Source organism: Cinclus cinclus, chromosome 1, assembly GCF_963662255.1.
Source record: "Cinclus cinclus chromosome 1, bCinCin1.1, whole genome shotgun sequence".
In the NCBI taxonomy this organism is placed as follows: Eukaryota; Metazoa; Chordata; class Aves; order Passeriformes; family Cinclidae; genus Cinclus; species Cinclus cinclus.
In genome coordinates, this window is record NC_085046.1 from 114,080,284 (window position 1) to 114,103,150 (window position 22,867).

General features: G+C 40.3%; 1 protein-coding gene across 1 annotated transcript; it reads right to left on the minus strand.

Moving 5' to 3' along the window:
* Positions 1–4,515: 4,515 nt before the first annotated feature.
* On the minus strand, positions 4,516–21,889 carry BPNT2 (3'(2'), 5'-bisphosphate nucleotidase 2). Its single transcript, XM_062501849.1, has 5 exons — positions 21,503–21,889; positions 9,006–9,165; positions 7,971–8,066; positions 5,971–6,132; positions 4,516–4,787 (listed from the first exon to the last, which is right to left on the minus strand). The coding sequence occupies exons 1-5, from the start codon at positions 21,887–21,889 to the stop codon at positions 4,516–4,518; spliced, it is 1,077 nt and encodes a 358-aa protein (XP_062357833.1).
* Between the last annotated feature and the right edge of the window lie 978 nt (positions 21,890–22,867).

The window sequence follows — 22,867 nt, forward strand, 5'->3', positions numbered from 1 at the left end:
CAGAAGCTGCCATAAAAAAGTTGTGATTCACAAGTCAAGCAATTGACTTGCTACCTCAGTTACCACATTCTTGTCTGAGTGAGTTACATTACAGTGAAACAGATATAGTGCAGTTTTATCACTGAGGACAGCAGGTTAAAAGACAAGGCTATCAGTGATATTTTGGCAAAGTCAAATCTGTAATTGTTTGCGTGAAAAGGCCTAAACCACTAAATCACTGAAGAAGGGATCAGCATGAGTGCCCTGACTGAAAACAATCCATTTGGGTTCACCTTGGTTAGAGACAGTCCTTCCTGCCCTCCTGCTTGGGCTTAAAATCCCCCAGGCATTTACTTGTGGTCCACTGAATCTTATCTGTATCACTATCTAAACCCTGAAAGATGAGAGACATGAAAAAAATCAATTCAATTTAAAATAAAGAAACAAAAATAATTGTTCTCTGTTGCAACTTCTTCAGCACAGAAATCTGCTTCTTTCCACTGCTCTAGTTTACTTCAGAAAACAGATCTAGAAAGGGGTAACTGGGGCATAACTGGGGAGACAGCTGCCTAGAAAATCAGTTTTCTGTGAGGGAAACTGCTACTGGAATGACATCCAGGAGACAATGAAGTAGCCATTCCCTGACTCCTTGTTTTAGACATTAAATCAGGAGTATACAATACTGCACTACTGTTGTCCAACCCAAACGGATAGCAGGATGCTACAAAGACATTAGAATACACTTATTTATTAAAAAAAGGCAGATGGACCCCACTACTGACTCCCCTCCCCACTTCTGACCTCTAGTCAAAAAAATACAAAAACAACAAAACAAAAACAAAACCAAAAAACAAAACACCAAACAAACAAACAAAAAATTCTCACACCTGATGCCAATTAGAAAATCTGTCCCCAGTAACCATGAAGTAAATATTTAGAACAATATCACTAGATGAATTTACAACTTCACGTATATGGTTAACTCACTATCCAAGTATGCCATATCTGCTAAGTATTTTCATTATCATTATGTGCTCTGTAGATCAAAACAAACAGCTCTTAAATCCATCTGTAAAAGTCTGGCAAACAGATTAATCTCAAAACCAGTTAAATACAATATTCAGTCCATTTATTTCTGTGTCCATTTATTTAGAAAACATTCATTCAAGGAATGAAAGCTAGAACTCTTGGTACAGTACCAGGTACTATCTATGCTATCATACACTCTTTTTAGAAGAACAAAAAAAGAGAAAATACATACAGATTTAGAATAATTTCACTTGCAACTACCTTAATCATAATAGCCACTCAAAGTATCCACCATTGGAAAAATAATGCTAAAATAATATATTCTCTTCCTTCCCTTATTTGGAGCTAGACTGCTATTGTGATTTTTTTTATTAAGGTTTTTACAAAATATATACTTTTGTAGGACCCACCTCCAAAATGCAATTGTTTTAAGTTACATCCCTAAAAATGGTGTGAGACAGCCTCATGTGGAAAAGGCTAAGATGTAAGGAACACTGTTGTATCCCAGCAGTGAGATGTGGGCATGATATGATTTATAACCCTCTGGGCATAAGGTTAGGTCACATCCACACTGATGAGACCAAGCCAGAAATCAAGCAGAAGTTTCAGAATGGAGTGTAAACACAGTCAAAGAAATGACAAACTGAGTGTTAAAACTATACAAAGAAAGTGCACTGGGATGTGTGCACTAAGCAAGCACTTGTGAACACTTGCTGATCTGCATAAGAGTTATTTTATTGCAAAATGACTTCTGAAATTGATATTCACCAGCTGCTCACCTAGTCTCACATCAAAGTAGCTACTTTTTAAAATTACACTGCAAGACCACAAGCACTACTTAGCCCTCAATGGCGGGAAAGCTCTATGAGCTCAGGATCTATGTAATTAAGTAATTTAAAAAAGTAATTAACTGGGCATCACATTCTCACCTTTTCCTCAGTTTCACCAGGAGTGAGATTAGGCCAATAATGGTCACCTGTGAAAGGTACTGAACACTGGGATCCATTGCAACAAAGCAATTTAGGATATTAATATGTCTAAACAAGTCTTCCTAATGGAAGGCAAGGCATTTTTGCCAGCATGTGAGAGGAAGGAAAGGAGGGCCTCTCGTAAGGTACTTTGTTTTCCTAAGAAAAAATAACTTAGGAAAATACTTTTGTTCACTGGTCTATGTCATCAGCGAAGATACAAGTAAGCCCTTGTACATGACATAACATTTTTCATTTCCCATACAAGAAGTCTGATCACAGCTTATACAAGAGGGTGATAGAAGCATTCCCCAAAATAAAAGCAGTCCCATTTTCATGTTTAGATAGGATTTCAAGCTGATTGCAAAACCCTGATTTGCCACAGATTTTATCTTAATTGCCTACTTCAATATTGTGCATTTGATCTCTGTGACACAATCAGGTTTTTATACGAGGCTAACTATGGCTATTTCTCATATTTAAATTTTAATCCATGTTCTTTAACAAATAAACATACAAACAGCTTTTTTATTAAATTAGGCTTTAAGACATTTAAATCAGCCTTAATGAGCTGCAATCTTCTTATAAAATGTTAAAATCTTGATAAATATCTTTCTTTTATTCTTCACTGAAGTTTGGAAGCTTAATAACGTTTTTAAATAGATCAGATCCTTTTTAAAAAGGACATGATCACTAATTTGTCAAAGCATACAGCAGTTTCTTAAATTTAAGAACTGAAAGCAAAGTTGCTTTGTGTATTATCAACATGTGTAAAAGTTATTTTCAAAGAGCAGCATTAGTGTCTGTGTTGGAAAAGAAATTCTCCAAAAGGCTTGTAGGACTAAGCTTCAGTCTCCTTTGCCAGTAAGTTTAAGAAATAAAAGTCTGTATCTGTAGGTATGCAACATCTGGGAGGTCTTCTGGAAACGTGAACTTCAGTTAGAAGTTGAAAGCAGTATCTAAACATTCTCCACTACTGACCTAAGAAGAAAAACCTCTTTTTAATGAGAATAGCAGTTCTCATTAACAACACGAAAGTTAAAATTAAAGAATTAAGGGTTTGGATCAAGCAGCCTAAGCCTAGACTTAACAAACTGAACAGAAACCATCTATACTGACTACGAATTTTAGCATTCTTGAGGAGAGATGGGCAGCTTATTTTCTGATAATTCAAATAACACACCTGAAACTTTTGTAATCTTTCAAGGGGATGAAGAGAACAACAATGCAGACATATTTGGAGATAGAAGTCCACGTATTTTAGAGGTACAACAAATTGTCATTTGATATCGAAGGACCCACGTTCTGTTCTGTATGTACTGAATTGCAAAGAACATTTTTCAGTAAGGTTTTGAAGACCCTGCTGTACTTCAAGTTCCACATGTTCTTCAAACTTGCTTAAGCAGATTCAAGTTCAAATGGTCTCTCCTCTCTCTGCACATTACCACAAACCAAATAACCATAAGCTGTTTGGAATGGCTGAAGAGCTTTCTGCAGAAAAGAGCGTGCTGGAAGCTAAAAAGACAAAGCTATTCCTGGAGCTGTAGAAAAAGTCCTGGTTTACACCTTGTGTTGGAAATGGAAATAACCAGTCAACCTGCTATTTCTGTTAAACTCATTCCCTATGACTCTGTCCAATGGAAAGAAAAGCCAAGCAAACAAAATAACATATAGAGAAGAGGCTGCTTCTATAGGCATAAATACCACATGATGAACAAGCCCTATATTAGAGAAAAATCTAGCATGCATCTTCAACACAGTTTGCAGAAATCAAGGACAAGAAATAACTGCTAAAACCTATACAAGGAAACACTGCCTTTTTAAAAAAAGGTAAAAGGAAATAATCACACTGATTAACAAAACACTGGTATTCACAACGCATCTGAACTAAAACTGGTTCACATCTTCAGGACAGAAGTCAAAATAGTACAGAACATTTCTTTTTTTTTCTCTTAAAAAGCAGAGAATGCCACACTGTCAAAGATAAACTGTTGCTGCATATAGAATAGAACCAACCTCCTTGTGCTTTCCATTCAGGGGATACAAAATATGAGGTCATGATTCCTGATAAACTGTTTACAGTTATCAGACACCTATACAAATCAAGCTTTTTTTCCTACCTAATTTATTACGGAATTGCTAAAACTACAGTAAGATGTAAAAGGTTTCAAGAAATTCCTGTGAGAAATACTTAGGCTATTTTACCAAAAAAATCGGATTTTTCTTTAGTTCACCTATGTTCACCAATATATATATGGTAAATGCACCTTGAGTACAAGAACTGCATTAAAACAGTCTGAAAAAAATAAAACATGGAAACTGATGTGCAAAACCATCGGTCCCCTTCCTACTTCTGATTATTATTATTTTATTCTTTTTAAATATCACCACTGACAAAACCCAATGCAAGATATAGTCCCCAAACCCACACCAAACTGCTTTGCTGTGCACCTTTTCCAGCAGGTTTTCACACCTGCTTCTTCAGACAGAGCATCTGGAGGCTACAAGAGCACAACTTGTACTTCTCCATCAGTCATGCTTATTTGTGTGACGTTTTTTCCAGATCTGGGAGTTTTTCTATTAGTGCTTTATGGTTCATGTTGATACTGGCTATAAGTCCTCCTTCATTGCCATCTGACCCAGTGTAACTAATTTCTTCACCAGTCAGGGTAGTCATATGGCCACCCAATGCTCTCAACACTGCATTTCCAGCACATATGTCCCACTTCTTAATGTAGGTGACATGGATATACACGTCAGCTTCTTCTTGATTCTTTTCAGGCACATCAAGGAGGGCCAGCACTTTATAGCCTAGAAGAAATCATCATAGGTTAAAATAAAATAAATTAAACCAAGCCTTCCTGTCAAAACACATTAAAAGAACAAGACCAGAACCTCAAAATACAGTTCTTCTCTTATGCTTACTCATTCATTTCTCAATCTCTGTATCATGCTCAAGTCTATCATTCTCTCCCTGGCTTTTTATTACAATAGAAGGAAGATGTATACACCACTCTTTAATAAAGGAAATCATCCCAGGGCATTCCCCTTTATTATTCATTAGGCAGTACAAAGTAATTGCTCAAAACACTATTCATTCTTTTAAGTATTTTTTTCAATTTTTCACCTCTTCCACCAATATTCTTGTTTCATTAATCTGTTCATTTCTTCATCATCTTCAATGGAGTCAAGCCCTGGACAAGACCCGCTATAATCAGTTACACTTTCACTATCTCTGTCATTTAGGGTCATTATAAAGAAGCAATGCGAGACCTTCTTGACTAAATCTGTAAGGGAGCTCTGGCTTTTCGCATTAAAAGACACAAAAAGAAACATTTCTGTAAAAATAAAACTTTGCATGGCTTTTCTGAGACTTTAAAACTGCTCTTGTTCATACTAGTGCCTCCCATCTATGTTCTGTCAATAACATGCACAAGGACCTCGCATATGTAAAAAGTATTCTAAAATTTCTTTATATTGAGTATGAGGCAGATAAAAATGAACTTTAGCGGTACTAATTTTCTCTTTTGACATAAATGTAATAAACAGTATTAAACTTTAATGGCCTTTTTCTTAATTTTTTAAAATCAATTTTAAAATCAATACTAACAGCAAACTTAACAACAAACAGACTGTCTTCCATGATTGTGCCTGTGGTCACACAGCTCTTTTTCTCCCACTGAGGCATCAGTGCCTTCCATGAACACACATCTGTGTGTTTCAATCAAAGGACCACAACAACACTGTTAGCTCAGGCTCAGATTCAGTAACCTGATTTGTGTACAGCCTGAAGTCTGAACCAAGTTTGCATGTAGGTTCCTAAATACAGGAAAAACTGTGTCCCTACTGTCAAGCATTTGCTTACAGTGACGTAAAGATCAAAAGGCAAGAGGAAAAAGAGATGACACCACAGTACATCCTTCTGCCTAGTAACAGCTACATCATTAAAACATTCAGAAGCAATAAAATGGATAGGATGCTTAAAGAATCAAACCTGCTCCACCAGCGGGAATTATCACCGTTTTATTTCCAAATGTCTGCCGTGCAACCTGCTCAACTTTTCCTGCATGGGAACGGGACACAATAATTCTTGGGGTCTTCTCATTGTAGGAGGAACGAGCTTTTACATTTGACCCACCATCCACCATTGCCCAAGCTACAAGAGAAACAAAAATTCTGCTAAGATTTAAAAAAGACAATCTCTGTTAAATGTAAGAATAAAATGGTACTTATTTAACCATATGTAATTGATACCTCTGACTTAGTATCTCTCACTACTGTAAAAGAGAAAGATAGTGCTGACAGAGGATGGGGTACATAACCCACATGTGCACACAAAGGAAGAGAAGGAGGCCACACACACTTTGGTGCATATGGCATTATACCAAGCCTGATTGTTCTTGTGTGAGTCTTCCAGAAAACAGAGGAAAAATCCCAAGTCATTAATATTTAGAATTTGGATTTAGAAAGCCACCAAAGTTAAAAGGATGGCTCCTAGTCAGAAATACATCCAATATTTCCTCAGACAATATTTTTATGTAAGAACAAAAAGCCCCATTACCCTCTAAAGCAGATACCAAAAATTCTATGGAGTCATTTTGTTCAGGATAGTAATGCTAAAGAAGGAAATAGCTCAGGAGGATAGCGCTACAAAGAAAAATACTGGATGTTATGTTTCAGAGAACTGAATTTAGAATCCACAAATTCCCACTTGTTTCATCGTGAAGTTCAAAGCCAAACTTAGTAGGTGGCATCCCCTAACCATTAATCTGACATTTACTTAGCAAACTACCCAGCAATTTCATCTCAGTAGAGAGCCAGATTGTTTGGCAACAGACTGAGCTGTGTGCAGTAACAATGCTGACTGCCCTTTATTGCTTTGTATTTGTGTGGTAGTATTTAGGAACAATCTGACTCGAAACATATCAGTATTTCCAGCTTGGAAAATAAATACTTGTCACACAGAATGACAGAATTCACTGTATCTCATCCGATTCCATATCTGAACACTGCACACTGCACTATTATCAAAGAAGACAAATTCTCAACATTACAATGCTAAAAACCCATTTCTTCAGACAGGTATTGACACCTAAAAATATACGTTCCAAAATCTCCAAGATTCTTGAAGCGTATTGGAACATAGCACATACTTAAGTGACTGGTAATTCAATTCATATTTATAGACAGCAAAATATTTAGCACAAAATGTTGAGTTTTCAGTGGGCAAAAAAAATACAAAATGCATTTATTCACTTAGTTTTTTGTGCCAGAGCTACTGCAAAACTTCAGAACTCTAGAGGTCAGTATTGCCTAAGGGAAAATGTAAACAGAAATTCCTGTTTTAAATACGCAGTAAGACATGAATACTTAAACTACCCTGAAGCTTTCAGAAGTGCATGCAAATTGCCAAACTTGCAGCAATGCTCCCTGATACATAATTAATACTAAAGAATGAATTACTTCACAGTTGTGGCATTAAAGGCATGTCAGATAATCAATACGGCTATGCTAGACAGTCTTGCCTGTTACATACAAACAGTTGCCATTAAGGTCTTTATTCAATCTTTTTTTATTCACACCAAATAAACAGCAGCTCCTGGGTATATTATCATAGACCCAAGTTCTTCTGCTAAATGAGCAAAGTACTCATTTTTGCTAAAGACTAAAAGCACACATGAAACTGGTCACTATTTGTAGGTTTAACTTTTTTTTAGTGTGTAATAAGCACTGTAATTGAAGGGATATTAGCTCTGAAAAATACTTTCAGTTAGTTTGTTCTAAACATATAATTTTTATTTTAAACAAGGATGGCATTCTCCTTTGTGGTTTTATAGCACAGAACACATCTACAGCTCTGTGTGGTCTGCTGCAGTGCCCTTTTGCTGCTGCAAAAGGTGTATTTTCTCACACCTACAGATGTTCTCTCAAACAGTGAATTTTAATTAATACTATGACTGCCTATGATGGAAATTGGTGAAGGCATGACGGTACCTGTGTATGATGAGAAGGGCTTGTGTATCACACCTATGACTGGTTTACCATTTACAGCCACACAAACCATAGTGGTGACATACTGTCGAAGATCCTCTGTGGGCAAAACAAGAAAGTGAACAAGTTTACAACCAGATGCCAAGAACGCAAAAAGAAAACAGACAGGAGATTATTCAGATTATTTTCTGAAAACTAGTTTGCATTCTGCCTCATGCATTTATGAAACTTTGTTGTATCTTTAAGTAAGATTTAAGTTTTCAAAATACTTTGAAGACTTTTCAGCTCTCCAGCAATTTTTCCTGTTCAGTAGATGTAACCTACACTCCTCCCAGAGTATAATGCTACCAGATCTAATGCTAACAGCTGTGTCTTATGCAACATATATTTTCTGGAAATCTGTGCCCCTCTAGTCTCCCTTCTCTGCCTCACCTCCTATCCTCTATTGGTTCAAAAATGGTAATTAAAAAACCAAAGAATATCCACTGGAAAGGATAATTATATCAATTACATAGTCACAAAAGAAAAAGAATCCCATTTTCCTAGTTGCTCCTTAGTACTTATCAGCAAGAATTTTAGTTGGATTGCCTTGAACTGCTTATGAACATCCTAAAATCTTTGAAAAGGGGGAAGACTGAATTATGCATGCTTTTTTGAAAAATGACAACAAAAACTTTCTTATATCAATATAAATAGGATATTTACTTAGTATTCCCTTTAAATAAACAAAAGCCACAGCAAGGACTGAAATAAAGAAATGTGTAATTCTAGTACAATCCATAACTGACAGTTAACATTTATTATAGCAATTACTTATTTGTAAGGATAGCAAAGTAATTTCAGAGTTGGAATATATAAAAGTAGATTATGTAATTTGAGAACTACAGAGATTTCACTATGCAATTTGTTCAATTAAATCATGTTAGCTTTGGCATAAGATACTTTTACAAGAGATGTCCTTTTAAATATTACCTTGTTTCCAGTGTAAAAGGCAAACATCAAAATTACACACATGATTTGTCAACAAGAATCAGCTACCTGTATATTCTTGTGTAGCATCTAAAGGATCGATCCAGACAGTGACACTTTCTGCTGGAACCTCTTTAGGCTGTATTTTTTGCTTTATGTCTTCAGGAATAATGTGATCCCAGGAGACTGACTCCTGATCAGCTGTATCAACACGCTCCTCAGAATTTATCTGTGGTGAGACAACAAAAGTAGTTGCATTAACATACGGATACAGTAACTGCAGCACTTGGGAAAACTGCAGGTTTGCTCACCTTTTCTCTTTCTTCTTTCACCTCAAATGCAGGAATTAATCTTTTTTTTCAGCAACTCACAGGCTATTTACAGTCATGTGACAAGCAATGTAAAACCACGATTCAGAATTTTACTGTGAACCACACCACAGCTGGACACTGTTGCTTTGGCTGCAGCTCTCCCTACTGAACATTCCCACAGTATGAATCACATTTCTTTAAATCAATATTTAAGTGTAGTTGCTTCATGTACTACAGGCAGAACATTTGACTCTGGAGAATCATACAGTACACAGCAGGGGGTCCAAAATTCAATTTTTAAGGCCAGTAGAAGCACATAGAAATGTAGAGATATATTCTCACCAGGCATTAAGCAGACTGTGCATGACTTGGACATGAAGAAATCTTTGTATATATATTTCTGTTGCAGGCATCGAGTTACAACTAGAAATTTAAGCAATTCACTGGAATTTAACCACTTGACAACTGTCAGATGAATTTATTTCACAAACAAGTAAGTAACATCCCATACCCATTTTTAGGGTAGGTTGGGGTAAGGTCCTAAGATGGCCCATGAAGAACATTTATTAACAGCAGTCAAAAGTCACATTTAAGCCTATTGTCACCTGCTGCACAGCTTTATGAATTTTCTCCACACCAGAGGGCATTTCTGTGCATCAAGCAGAGTCTGGCTAGGCAGTGGAGCACACAGAACCAACCTGTTGAAAGGAGTAACATTCTGCAAAACCCAACACAATGTCCTTGTGACTGCAGCAGCACAATGTTTTTGGGTAACCAGAGATGCAGATGTCCCAAAAGTTGTAGGCGAGTGACATGGAAAGACAATGAAAATGAAGGAGCTGTCAGACTACATTTGAATGTGACAGACCTTGTATGAGTAGGATTTTTACATAATTCATGTAATGACAAGAAAAAGCATCACACACACCTCAACTGTAGCAGGGTATTGGCCAAGAGTTAAGGACCATTTTCTTCAAGAGAATTTGAAAAGAAAAAGGAAGTAGAACTGCAGTAACTCCAGCCATACATCATAGTTGCCTTCTCACGTAAAACCAGTATGTGAAGCATTATATGCCAAACATGGAGCTCTTGAAGTTGCTGTGACGTTTACAAATTAAACATCTGTCACTATACAATAAACCTGATGATTGCATTTTCCCCTAGGGAAAACAGTCCTGGCAAAGTCAAGATGAGTAGTTCCACAGACTTGGCAGTCTCAACATAGCCCCTGAGCAGCCTAAGTTTCACTACAGCACATGACATGCCATCACAAAAAAAATAAAAAAATTCTGCAACAGAAGAAAGGGGCCTCTGAAAAGTAAAAGGGTTGGAACCAGTGCTCAAAAGGAAGAATATCTTGTTAAACCTGTTGTTACAGTACGCTAGAATGTAAAGTCTGAAACTATCTGAAAGGCACTGTTTTCAGAGAAACACCACCTACTAGGTCAGATTTTGTAGCAGTGGCTGGGACACTGCAGCATTTAAAATGCTTTTGAGGAGTTTCTCCCAACAGACATGATTATTCCACTAGGAAAAACAGCCAACAAAAAGTGGGGAAAGAGTGATAAGGTTGCATAGACATCTGGAGAAAGTAAAAAACATAACTGAACCTAACCAAAATCCTAAGTGGGTCACTCGTTCTTCCATTCATATGACCATTTACTCTGTAGCTTTGGCTGAATACTCGCTTGAGAGGGACTCGCTAATCCTTAGAACTTCTTTTACTCCTCCTGTTTTCCTTTTATTTTTTTTGGTTTTTGTTAATGAAGGAGAATATTCCTTGCAAATATGCCTCTGTGTAAATTCCATGTTCCTATTTGTCATTCTCATTTGCTGGCAGCCTCCAGAGGCCACGACCTTACACTTTAAACTTTTCTCAAGTGATATGCAGATGTAGTTCACTGCAATCCAAAATCCTCACTTGTAAATTAGTAGTAGCTATGGTAGAAAGACAATCACAAGGCCAAATCTTTCAGGCACTAGACCTTATTTCAGCAAGATGCTCTGGGATTAATTGCCTAACAGCTGTAAGGTGTACAAGCCCATCTGGGCAAGTTCTGGAAACTAAGCACTGACATGAAGGTTAACTACATTTCAGAAATCTTCCCCAGTTATGCTTCAAGCAAAAGCCCTCCTCACAAAGAACCGCATCAAACACAGAGGTTTAATAAAATATATGTAAACCAGTGCATGGCATACTCCTGAAAAGTAAACAAACAAATGCCCAAACCATTATTTCATAAACAAGGCAGTCTGGCTGCATCTCATTAGTACAGAGCTTCCCTAATACCAGCCTGTAAGGTGCAGGAATTCCATAACAAATGAGGGATGCTGCTCATGGGAGCCAGCAGCAGAGGTCCAACACCAATACCAGGATCGGTTAATGATGTGCCTTCCAAAACATCCAGGTGTTTCCAGCCTTTGGAAACCTGTGCACAGAGAGCACTCCTGTACGGCTCACTGGTGACTGGATACAGATCCGCTCAGGAACACAGGAAGAACTCCAGTGTACCACGAACTTGTCTGGATAAATGCAGTGCTCTGAACAGCCAACAGTCCTGACCACCCAAAGACTTCACAGAACCTAACAGTGGCTCTTTGGCCTGTGCTGGTTTAGTCCCTATCAGCACTTCATGTTGTCTTCATGGCAGCTTGTCACCCAAAAAACCTACATGAATACTAGCCAGCTGTCGCTGGCATAGTGCACAACTTCAGGCTTTTTCCTGGTCTGAAAGAGTGGAACACACTTGTAGTTCTGCCTTTGAATTCACCAACTGAAGGTAAGTTAAGTTAAAATGAAAAAATATATGCAACTCCCCCTCTCCCCCCAAACAGAAGCTTCTGTTCAAATACTTCAAACCAGGCATCAGTACATGAAAATGCAATGCTGTTCTTAGAAAGTGTTTGCTTGGTGGCATGTGATTTTTTATTTTTTAATTTAGTACTCTCTCTCCTTCCCCCTTCATACTTCTCCAGCTCAATATTCATTTTATATTTTAATATGCAAATAATCCAGTATCCTGAAAAACAAGAGGTAGCACAGCACATTATTCCTGAGGGCACCAATAACCCCATCAGAAAATTACGTCCTCTGAAATCCAAATCTTAGTGCTGTTTCATCAGAAAATAGAACAGGAACACCACAAATACTATCACACCTGTATTATAAAAATACCAATTAAGCTGCTCAAACTGAAAAAAAAAAAACCTCACACCAAAAAAAATCCCCCAAACAAAACAAAAACCAAACCAACCCCCCCCACAGCCTGAGTACAGGTAACAAGAAAAGTTAACATTTAGCAGTCAGAATATGAACATAAGAGTATTCCAGCTATTACCTTTCAAAAACAGGTTGGAACAGGCTGCCCAGAGAGGCAGTAGATGCCCTGTCCCTCAAGTGTTCCAGGTCAGGTTGGATGGGGTTCTGAGTAACCTGAGTTGAACATTTAAAGGTCTATTCCAACTCAAATTAATCAATGATTCTATGACTCAATGGATAAGTCTATTGATCTGACCACTGAAATGAAAAGCCTGGAGGCCTCAAGTCTGGAGTGTGCACAGGAGAACATTAGTAAAACATAAATAGGTTGTTTTTTCTGTTTTGTTAGCGTACTCATGCTGCATAACCTACACAGCTACTTCACCAGTAGTTACGTGGTGTAAGAATTATGCATGCCCAAGACTCAACTTTGCCACCTGTATCCACCTGACATGAGACAGAGGAAAGAAGTGGAGAGACAAAAGTAAATGCAAACATTTGCAAACAATAAACTGTTGACAACAGTGATGTCAACACCTTCTTTCTGAGTGACTGAGAGATATCCTCTGTGGACAGTGGAAGATACTTTATAATTACATATACCTTCTGTACTAATGTCTAGAGCAACCACTAAGAGTTCATGCTCGTGTCGGTCTAATCTAGTGGCCTTCCAGATGGAGTGACTGCAACAGTTGACAAGGGTGCCAAGACCAACTGGTGTCCCCTACCTAGACTTCTGAAAGGCCTTTGATAGGGTCCCACATGACATCATTAACTCCAGATTGGAGAGACATGAATTTAAAGATTACTCAGTGGATAAGGAACCGGATGGATGGACAGAGCCAGGAAGCTGGGGTCAACAACTTGTACGTCCAGGTGTAGGCCAGGGAAGTTCTCCCTCAAGGCTCCATTTTGGGACTGGTGCTCTTTTATATCTTCATCAATGACAACAGTAAGATCAAATGGACCCTCAGCAAGTTTGCAGATGACATGAAGCCAAGCAGTACACCTGACACAGCAGAAGGAAGGGATACCATCCTGAGGGACCTGGACAAACTTGAGAATTTGGTTCATGGGAACATCATGAAGTTCAACAAGTCCAAGTGCAAGATGCTGCACCTAGTTTGAGGTAGTCCCAGACCTGAGTACAGAACGGGGGAACTCACTGAGAGCAGCATAACAGACACACTTGGGGTTTATCATGGATGTGTGCTCACAGCCCAGACAGCCAACTACCTCCTGGGAGGCATCAGAAAATCAGCATGGTCAGCAGGTGAAGGGAAGTGATTCTCCCCCTCTCCTCTGCCCTGGTGAGACCCCACCTGGAATGCTGCAACCAGGTATGGAATCCTCAGCCCAACAATAATGTGGACCTTTTAGAGTGGGTCCAGAAGAGGGCCACAAAGATGATGAGAGGGATGAACACCTCTCCTATGAAGACAGGCTGAAAGCTGGGTTTATTCAGCCTGGAAGAGAGAGAAGGCTCCTGAGAGACCTTAAGACAGCCTTCCAATGCTTAAATGGTGCTCATAAAAAAGGAGGGAGAATAACTTTTTACATTAGGTAGGTAGGGATATGACAAGGGGAAATAGTTTTAAACTAAAAGAGGAGAGATTTGGCTTAGATTCTAGGAAGAAATTGTTTACTGTAAGGGTAGTAAGACACTGGAGCATCTTGCCTAGAGAAGTTGTGGATGTCTCAAAGTGTTCAAGACCAGACTGGATGGGGCTTTAAGCAACTTGGTCTAGTGGGCATTCCTGCCCATGACAAGGTAGCTGGAAGAAGATGATTCTCTAAGGTCCCTTCCAATACAAGTCATTTTATGACTCCACAATACCCACAACTACACACCTTGGAAGGTATACAGACCTATGAGGTAGCTGCATGTATCTGATTTGCTTTTATTTGACTGTGCTTCCAAGATGTCCCAATTCAGAGGAGAGCAGTTCAACCAGCAGTCTTTTGGATTTCCCCCACTTAGAGACCGCTTCAACCACCACTGCTGCACCCAAAGAGCAACCCTATGTTCACTGCACTACAAGACAGACTGTTTTACCTCCACTGGCTCTGCTGCTCTGTTTTTCTCCTCAGATGTATCAGAGATGAAAGCTGTCTCAGCTTCTCACAGCGTCTGTACATACACAATCGTGTGAAGGAATCAGATGCCAAAACCTCTGAATGTGAACACCCACTCAAGAAGTCATGACATACAAATAAACTCAACAGGAGAGCAGTCCTGTTGAGAGAAGAAGAAAAGCAGTCAAAGCACCATTATTTCCAATATCTGAGGAAAATATCTAACCTACCCTGGTAACAAAACAAGGCTCCAGAATCTCTTACAAAGGGAGGGGCTGTGCATTCACACCAAGAATTAGCTCACCTGCATCCAGGACCATTCATGATCCCTCCCTTCCAACTTTTGAATTAGGGGGTGGTGAATAGCAGTTTTCACTATGAATGAAAGCTGCTTCTTGAAAGCTTAGGTTACTTAACTCCAAAAGGAATGCAAACTGGGAAATCAAAGTACCACTTCTTTTTGTAAAATTAAAATGCCTTTAAGCTTTAAAAAAATTGAATAGTAGCCTTGCCAGCATAGTAAAAAAAACCCCAACCCTGATTTTATTCAACACACATTTTTAAAGCCAGATGCTTGCTTTTGAAAAGGTTCTTTTCCTCCTTTGACTACCACAACATATCAGAAAGGAAAAATAAGCTTTTACAGGTGATCTTCTTGCCTTTCAAAAATGGTCCTCTTACCAAGGTTCAATTTACATAGAGTTTTAGCAAGGCAGATTTTGTTATGAAAGGAAAGAAGAACTTGCTGATCACATGGTTTTAAAAAAAAAAGGCTTATTAAAAGGCAATTAAGTTTAGAAACTATAAGTTTAAAGTCCTAACTTTTAATTAAGTTTAAAACTATAAAGCACATTTGTATATAAATGTGTAAGGTATAAAATCATACAAATGTATAAAATAGTAAAAGTTATAAAACCCACTGGTCTCATGTTGCCAGTCATTTGATCAGAAAACAAGTATTTCTATAATTGTAACACAACACCGAAAAAGGACACATGCCTTTTTCAAGGCACCTAAGTCAAGGCAATCAGAGGTTTTCCTCTATCATCAACTACACCTTTGTTTATTTTAGCAACAAGAAGTCACTTGATGCAGGAACAAGATGACAGAACACACAATGAAGAATCTGGACAAGCCTAAATGTCAAGAAGCATAATTAGTGCTTATCAAAACTTATTAGATGACTTTGGCCATTAAGCCAGCAGGAAGCACACTGAAACGAACAGGATTTAATAAATGATGAAGAGATATCCAATGACAACTCTGCTTCTACGGACTTGCAATGAATATAGGTTGATGAAAACAACAAAAGTAGAATTGAGGGAATCAGCATGGATCAGAGGATTCACTGTTTCCACCGGTAATCTGCAGAAACAACTAGAATTTTAGACCAGGAAAATAGCTCATTAGCTCACACAAGTGGTTTCAATAGATACCAAAATTCTCCATTAGTGTTCTATATAGATCCAAGTCTAGCAAAGAGAAAGAGATGACCTGCTTATCACAAGAGTTGCAACACCTCATTTTAAGAAAACATCCAAGTAAGGACAAATTAGAAATCTACCAATAAAATAGACAATACCTGAAAAAGTCCACTGTTTGTTGAGTGGTTACACTAAGAAATTCAAATCTCCAGATGCTCAGCTGATAAGATTAAACACCCGCACCACACAATCATGCCAAATGAACTACCTGTAATTGCATCTGAAAAGATAATCACAGAACTCATTAGCATAAAGTTACAGTCTTTAACTTCATTTTTATTGGAACTCAGGAGATAGATCTCCAGACAACACCTATTACTGAGACTTCAGATTAACATTCACACTTGTTTTACTTAGAAACCAACTGGCAGTTGCAAAGATCATTTGGGTCAGAAGAACATTAATTTTATTTAAAGCCTTAAGACCTGAGGAGGCTATTCTTACAACATGAAAACCCAAATTACTGAACCTACTCACTAAAGTGCAATACCTCTGAAGTTTTAAGTAGCATTTTTTTTTTAAACCCGCTTCTTTAACAGATCTATCTTTCACACAGAATCAGTATCAGTTGCAGAGCTTCTCATCTCAGATGAAATTCCAGTTTTTTAGGTATGGTAGTTGGCACTGCGGTCAGAAGCCTGTAAACAGTGAGTTTAAACCTAGACAGTACTTCAGAGAGCCTCATAAAAAAGGAATGCTTGGAGTCATTAATCTTCAAAAATGAGATTAATTTAGAAGAGAATCAAAGTAAAAGTGACATTTCTTAAAGTTTCATTTCAAGCGCTGATTCCAGCATTATCATGCATAAGCTTGAAATGCAATATTTATCAACAGTCTTAACTGGGAAAGAGACATAAAAAACATTTAGATTCGGAACAGAGGCAAGACTCATAAAAAGATGCTCAAAGAAAGAGACTGGGACAGAAGACAACTTGATTTCCATCACAGTCACAATATTAAAAAAAGGGAGCAAACCAGATGAAACTCAGTATTTACATCAGAAAACAAGAGATACAGCTGCTGTAACTCTAAACAAAAAAAAAAAAAGACAAAACAGCTCAAAATGAGAATGTAGGACAGAATACAATCTGACCATTAAGACTGAAGTCTACATACTGCGAAAAGAACTCTAGTATAGTACAGCAGCGAAATAGCAGAATTGTGTGGGCCACTTTAAAATTTGCTTTTTCAGTCAGAGGACAAGAGGTAATCTGGTCAAAGTGAAAGTTAAAGGAACAATCTAGTCTGCAAATCATTCCTGCTTTTGTGATCAAGTAGGGCTGCTCCTTCAGATGCCTGGAGATGGGCTGTAGTGAGAAGTGAACCAGGGTATTCCTAAATAACCCTTCTTTTAAATAACTTTTATTTTAAATTTTTACTCAGGATACAATCAATTATCAAGCTCCTGACATTGATCCCTGGACAGGCCACATTAAAATAGTAAGACCCCAAGGCACAATGCTGAGAGGGATCTTTTAGCAGGTAATGCTGCTGAAGCCCTGGTATCATGAGATCACTTCTTCACAGAAGCTCTTCTGAGCAGAACACACCAGCATTTCTGGCTAGTTGATCACTGAATTTGGAAAGAATGTCTCCCCAGTCCACTCCCACTCCAGGAGCAGGGATGGGTCAAGCATTTCCTTTATCTTCTAACCTAATTCCCATCCCAGTCCTTCACCATACCACCACTGCACCAGCACAAGAACAAATAAGGTTGCATGGAGAACCAACCAAGAAAGAAGTAACTGAGAAAAGATAAACAAAATAAATTAAAAAATTAAAGCAGAAGAAAGGACAATTACAGCTGGATCAGAGGTTTAACTCACTCTTAGCATGTCAAATAAATGATGACAACATAATGGCCATGCAGGAGCAGTAACACCTCAAGCCTGTAACTGCAGTTGAGAACTTCACCAAGAGAAAGCATATCATAGGTTTTGGCACGAAGTATATTCTCAAATCAACTGTATAAATATGCTTCATGGAATACACATGCAAATATTTACTGCTGGATGTTGAGTGCAATCAGACAACAATGGTTAATACCCAAGTTAAGTGACTTCTCTCTTTGTCCCTTATCTTTCCCAGGCCTATTTCTGAGATATATAAAAACACCACCACTAAATCTAAACTAAATCTACACAGTGAAAAAAACACAATTGAGCCACACATCTTCGGTCTTACCTAACATAGCCTTGAGAAGTCTGAACTGATGCAAACACATCTATTAATGTCAAACAGAGCAGGTGGTGTCAGCAGTGGAGTTCCTCTTCCTCTGCAGAGACAATACCTTTACTCAAGAGAACAAAGGCATACACTTTCTGTGGGATGTTTTTTCCCCCTCAGATTTTAAAAGGGCTTTTTTTTATAAATCCCAGCTTCTAGGATTTTAAGACTTTTTCCAGATTTATTTCGGCTTCTACAAGTGAGAAGTCTAACTCTTCCATTTTCTCTTAATAACCACACTTTAAGAGACTCAGATCTGCTTCAGAAAGACTGTTTGCATGCTTTCCCTTTTTATGTCCAGCAACATAAAACAGGGAATCCAGCGCTGCTCATTGACTTAAGTTTATTTCAGTCAAATGACTTTTCCCCTTGATTATTTTGAAACATTGGAAAGCCACAGTTATTCTTAGAGAGTCACAGAGTAATAGAATGGTTTGGCCTGTAAGGTACCTTCCAGACCTCACTCCAACCCCCTGCCATGGGTTGGGACACCTTCTACTAAACCAGGTTGCTCAAGGCCTTATCCTGCCTGACCTTGAACTCTTCCAGGGAACGCTCATCCACAACTTCTCTGGGCAACCTGGTCCAGTGCCTCACCACTCCCACAGTAAAGAATTCTGCCCTAATGTCCAATCTAAACCTGCACTCTTTCAGTGGAAAGCCATTCCCCCTTGTCCTGTCAACACATACCCTTGTACAAAGCTCCTCTCCAGCTCTCCTGCAGCCCCCTTCAGGTACTGAAAGACTGCTATAATGTCTCACAGGAGCCTTCTCTTGTCAAGACTGAACAACTCCATTTCCTTTGCTTTACAGGCATATTTTAGCACCTGTTTTTTGTGCTGTTTCATCTTCTTTCTGGCTGCAGCATTTGGCAACAACTTAAATACTGAGCTACTTCTGTTAAGCTCAAGAACTTCAGGATGTGATAAAATCAGCATTTTACATAAGCTTACTCTTGGAATTATTGCAGGTTTTGTTTGACAGCTTTTATTAGCATCATCTTCTCTGGTAAGGAGAGAAGAGGAAGTTTATTTGACTTCAGCAGCATCTTTTATTCTGGAGTGACACTCTGTACAGGGAGAGAAGACTACAGATATAAAGTAAGATATTTCTTACATGATTCAATTTTATACTGCCTCAGAAAATCCTCTATAATCCTTATACTCACACCAAAACTCAGCAGGTCTGATCTATGAAAGTTTTAGATTAGCTGCAGGTTTATGGGTTGCTCTGAAGCTACACTTGAAGGATCAGTAGATTGAGATGATACCTTGCCTTTACACCTGAGAAGCACACATAGCACATATATAGTAGTAAAAGAAAGCTTTTATTTTAGTTTGGGCAAATGTTTATGAATACATCACAGACTTTAAGAGACAAAATGCCTTATCAGTGTATATACAGCTTAGTGAGAAAGTTTTAAACACCACATGAGGTAAGCTGCTATTATCCCCATCATGTTCTTACACTTAACATCCCACAGCTGATCTGTCAGACTGAGTAACTCCAGATTACCTGAAAAACTTGTCAAGTACACTCATGCTAGACATCCTCAGTGCTCAAGCTCAGTGAGGAGCAGGGAAAAAGAAAAGACATGCCTGGTATTTTTCAGTTCCACAGACCTGTGCACACATTTTCAGTTTTATACTGCCTGTGAGAACACATCTGCACTTTCAGAAGTACCATCTATTCTTAAAGACTAGCAGCACACATCACCTGTGAGAAAAATAAAAGGGAGTACCAAAGTTTTTTAAAAGTAGATGTTCGAAGTTAACACTCTCTGCCAGAAAGTCAAACTATTGCTGCTAAGAATCCCAGGCTGAGAGCAGAGTTTACATGTGACCACAGAGCAGGCAATACACAGTTCACTGTGTTCTTAAAGCCCAGACAGAATCCCCAGCCTTCTCTAGAAGCACAGGCAAGTCTTACATCTAGATTAATGAAGTCCCTCCATCTGTGAAAGGAGAGAAAGCATAGAGGTTTCAAGCCAGCTAAGCTGTAAAGCCAAGATCTCTGAGGGCGCTGAATAATGCAAGAGAACAGGGTCAATACTTTTTCTTCCTTTAACACTGAGCCTGTGAAGATGCTTTGTCAACGACAGACAATCCAGGAAATCTTCAAAACAGAACCTGCATAATCTTTCTGCAGAGGAAGATGAGTTACATCTCAAGTTTATTTCAAACAAATTTAAAGAATTTGTTGTTTCCTCTAGATTGCATATTCAATAAGTTCTTTACAACACTCTAAAACCCACCAAAACAAAACAAACAAAAAAAGCCAACAAACAAAAAACTAAACAGTTACTGAAAAGTGAATAGTAACTCAATAACCAAAAACCAGACTTAGTTACTTTTTCTCTCAACCCATCCAGCAGAACCATGCGATCACCACCTCTGAAATCCAAGTTTAGGGCTTTCAATCCATTTTAAATGCCTGTGAAAAGCTAAGGAATTTAACATCAAAAGACAGAAGTTCCCATTGACTGAAGTGTAAGCAGAAACAATGTCAATAAACCCCAAAAATCCTCAAAAGTATAGTTCAAAGGTTAGGGTGCGACCTTAAGAGATAGACCTAGATTTCAGAAGTGAAGGAGAGCAGGAAGGGGTGTACACCTCTGAAAGCAAAGTAAACTCACCTTGCTCAGGTAGGCAGTGATCCACAGTATTGACACAGCTGTGCTTATCTGCTGTCCCACAGCCACAAGCACTGAACACCCGGCTATTACAGCGCTATGTTCCTAAATCTCGAAACCTCAGCCGCTGCTCCTGCTGCTGGCTCTCCCCAGAACTGACAGCAAGCAAGACAAGCGGCAGGAAGGAAAACCACAGAAACAACGGCATTCCTAATTTCTGCATTTTAACCGTAGGCGGAATTTGCGCTGCGCAATTACCTGCGTATGCACAGAGCTCACGAGCCACAACAGCGGGACCCGGTGTTTGCCCCACACCTGGCGTGCCGTCGCTTGCGACACTCTCCAACTCCTTCCCCTGCAGCCCAGCACCCACGGCAAGGAGCGCGAGGTGGCACAGCCGCAGATCCAGCGGGAGGGGAAGAAGGAAAAGCGCCGACCAAGGAGGGCAGCGCTTCCCCGCGACGGTCGCGGACCGGAGAGGCGCCGGTGCGGAGCAGCCCCACGCCGGAGCGCCACGCCCGGGTCCCGGCGCCGGGCCCGCGGCAGCCCCCGCCCCACGGAGCGCTGCCGGCACACACCTGCACGGCGGGGAAGGCGGCCTTCAGCAGGTAGAACATCCTGCGGTTGGAGAGGAGGTCGCCCGCGGTCAGCTGCTCCTCGGCCCCCTCCCGCGTCTTGCCCTTCGCCTTGGCGTTGAGGACGTTCCCCTCGCGGACCCGCTTCACCTCCTCGCCGCCCCTGACGGCGGCCAGCACGGACACGGCCAGCAGCTCCCGCAGGTCCACGGTGCCTACCGGCGCAGAGCCGTGCGGCGTCTCGGGCCCGCCGGCCGCCGGCTCGCTCAGCATGAAGAAGGCGAAGCGGCCGGCCAGGAAGCCGGAGTAGAGGTGGTAGAGGACGCCCAGCCCCAGCAGGCAGAACACGGCCATGCCGAGCGGCGAGAGGCGAATACCCATGGGGGCCATGGTGGCGGGGCCGGGGCGGTCACCACAATTCCATGGCACGGCCGGGGCGCTCCGCTCCCGCTGCTGCGGCGGCGCCGGGCCGGCTCCACGCTCGAGGCCGGGAGGCAGCGCCGTCTGTATCCGGGTCAGGCGGAGGCGGGGCGCGCTGGGCGCGGGGCGCTGCCCGCGGCTCGGCGCAGTCCTGCAGGACGGGCTCCGCCGTGGGAGCGCGCCCGCTGCTTCTCCCGAGCTCCGGGCTTTGGCGGGATTTTTAGCTCATCTCCCTCTAGGCAGCAGATGCGCCAGGAGCCCGCAGCGGCGGGGCCGAGGGAGCTGCTCCGCCCGCCGGGCAGGAGCCGGAGCCGGAGCCGAAGCCCGGCCGGCGCGCTCGGAAGGAGTTTTCTGATGGAAATCGCTATTGGCATAAATTGCCGCTAAATTTCTGAAGCCGCACTGTTAGTCGTGCTGAGCTGCTCTTGTTTTTGGCGTACTGGTTCGGGAAGTTAGGGACTCTGCCCCCTGGTCCTCGAAGAATTCCTCTCATTCAGTAAAATGAAGCAAATCCAACTGTTTCCTCAGCCAAGTGATGTGATAAAGGCCTGTTTTAAATGAGAAACAAAGTCTCGATATTTAGCAAAATTTAGATTTATTTGATGTAGACAGAGCAAGCAGCGCTGGGGAAGGTGAGGGGTCACCGCCCACTCCACGCTCCGTCGAACCTTGGTTTGCAGCTCCTTTTGCAGCTCCTTTTTATAGTATGGTTTTCCTTGTAGTAATCAATAATTGTTGTTGTTGTTGTCATAATTCAGCCAGGTAAGCAGTGGCGGTCAAAGAAAACATCCGTGGGACCGCTTGCGTGAAATCTCCGGACAATTTGTCAAGTAACCACCTGGTTTTGGTAGATAAAGAACAGCAGAAGTGGGAAGTCTGGTCTTAGCAGATAGGTTGCAATTGATTACACAAAGGCAGGAAATCTGATTTTGCAAAATCTTTCTGGCT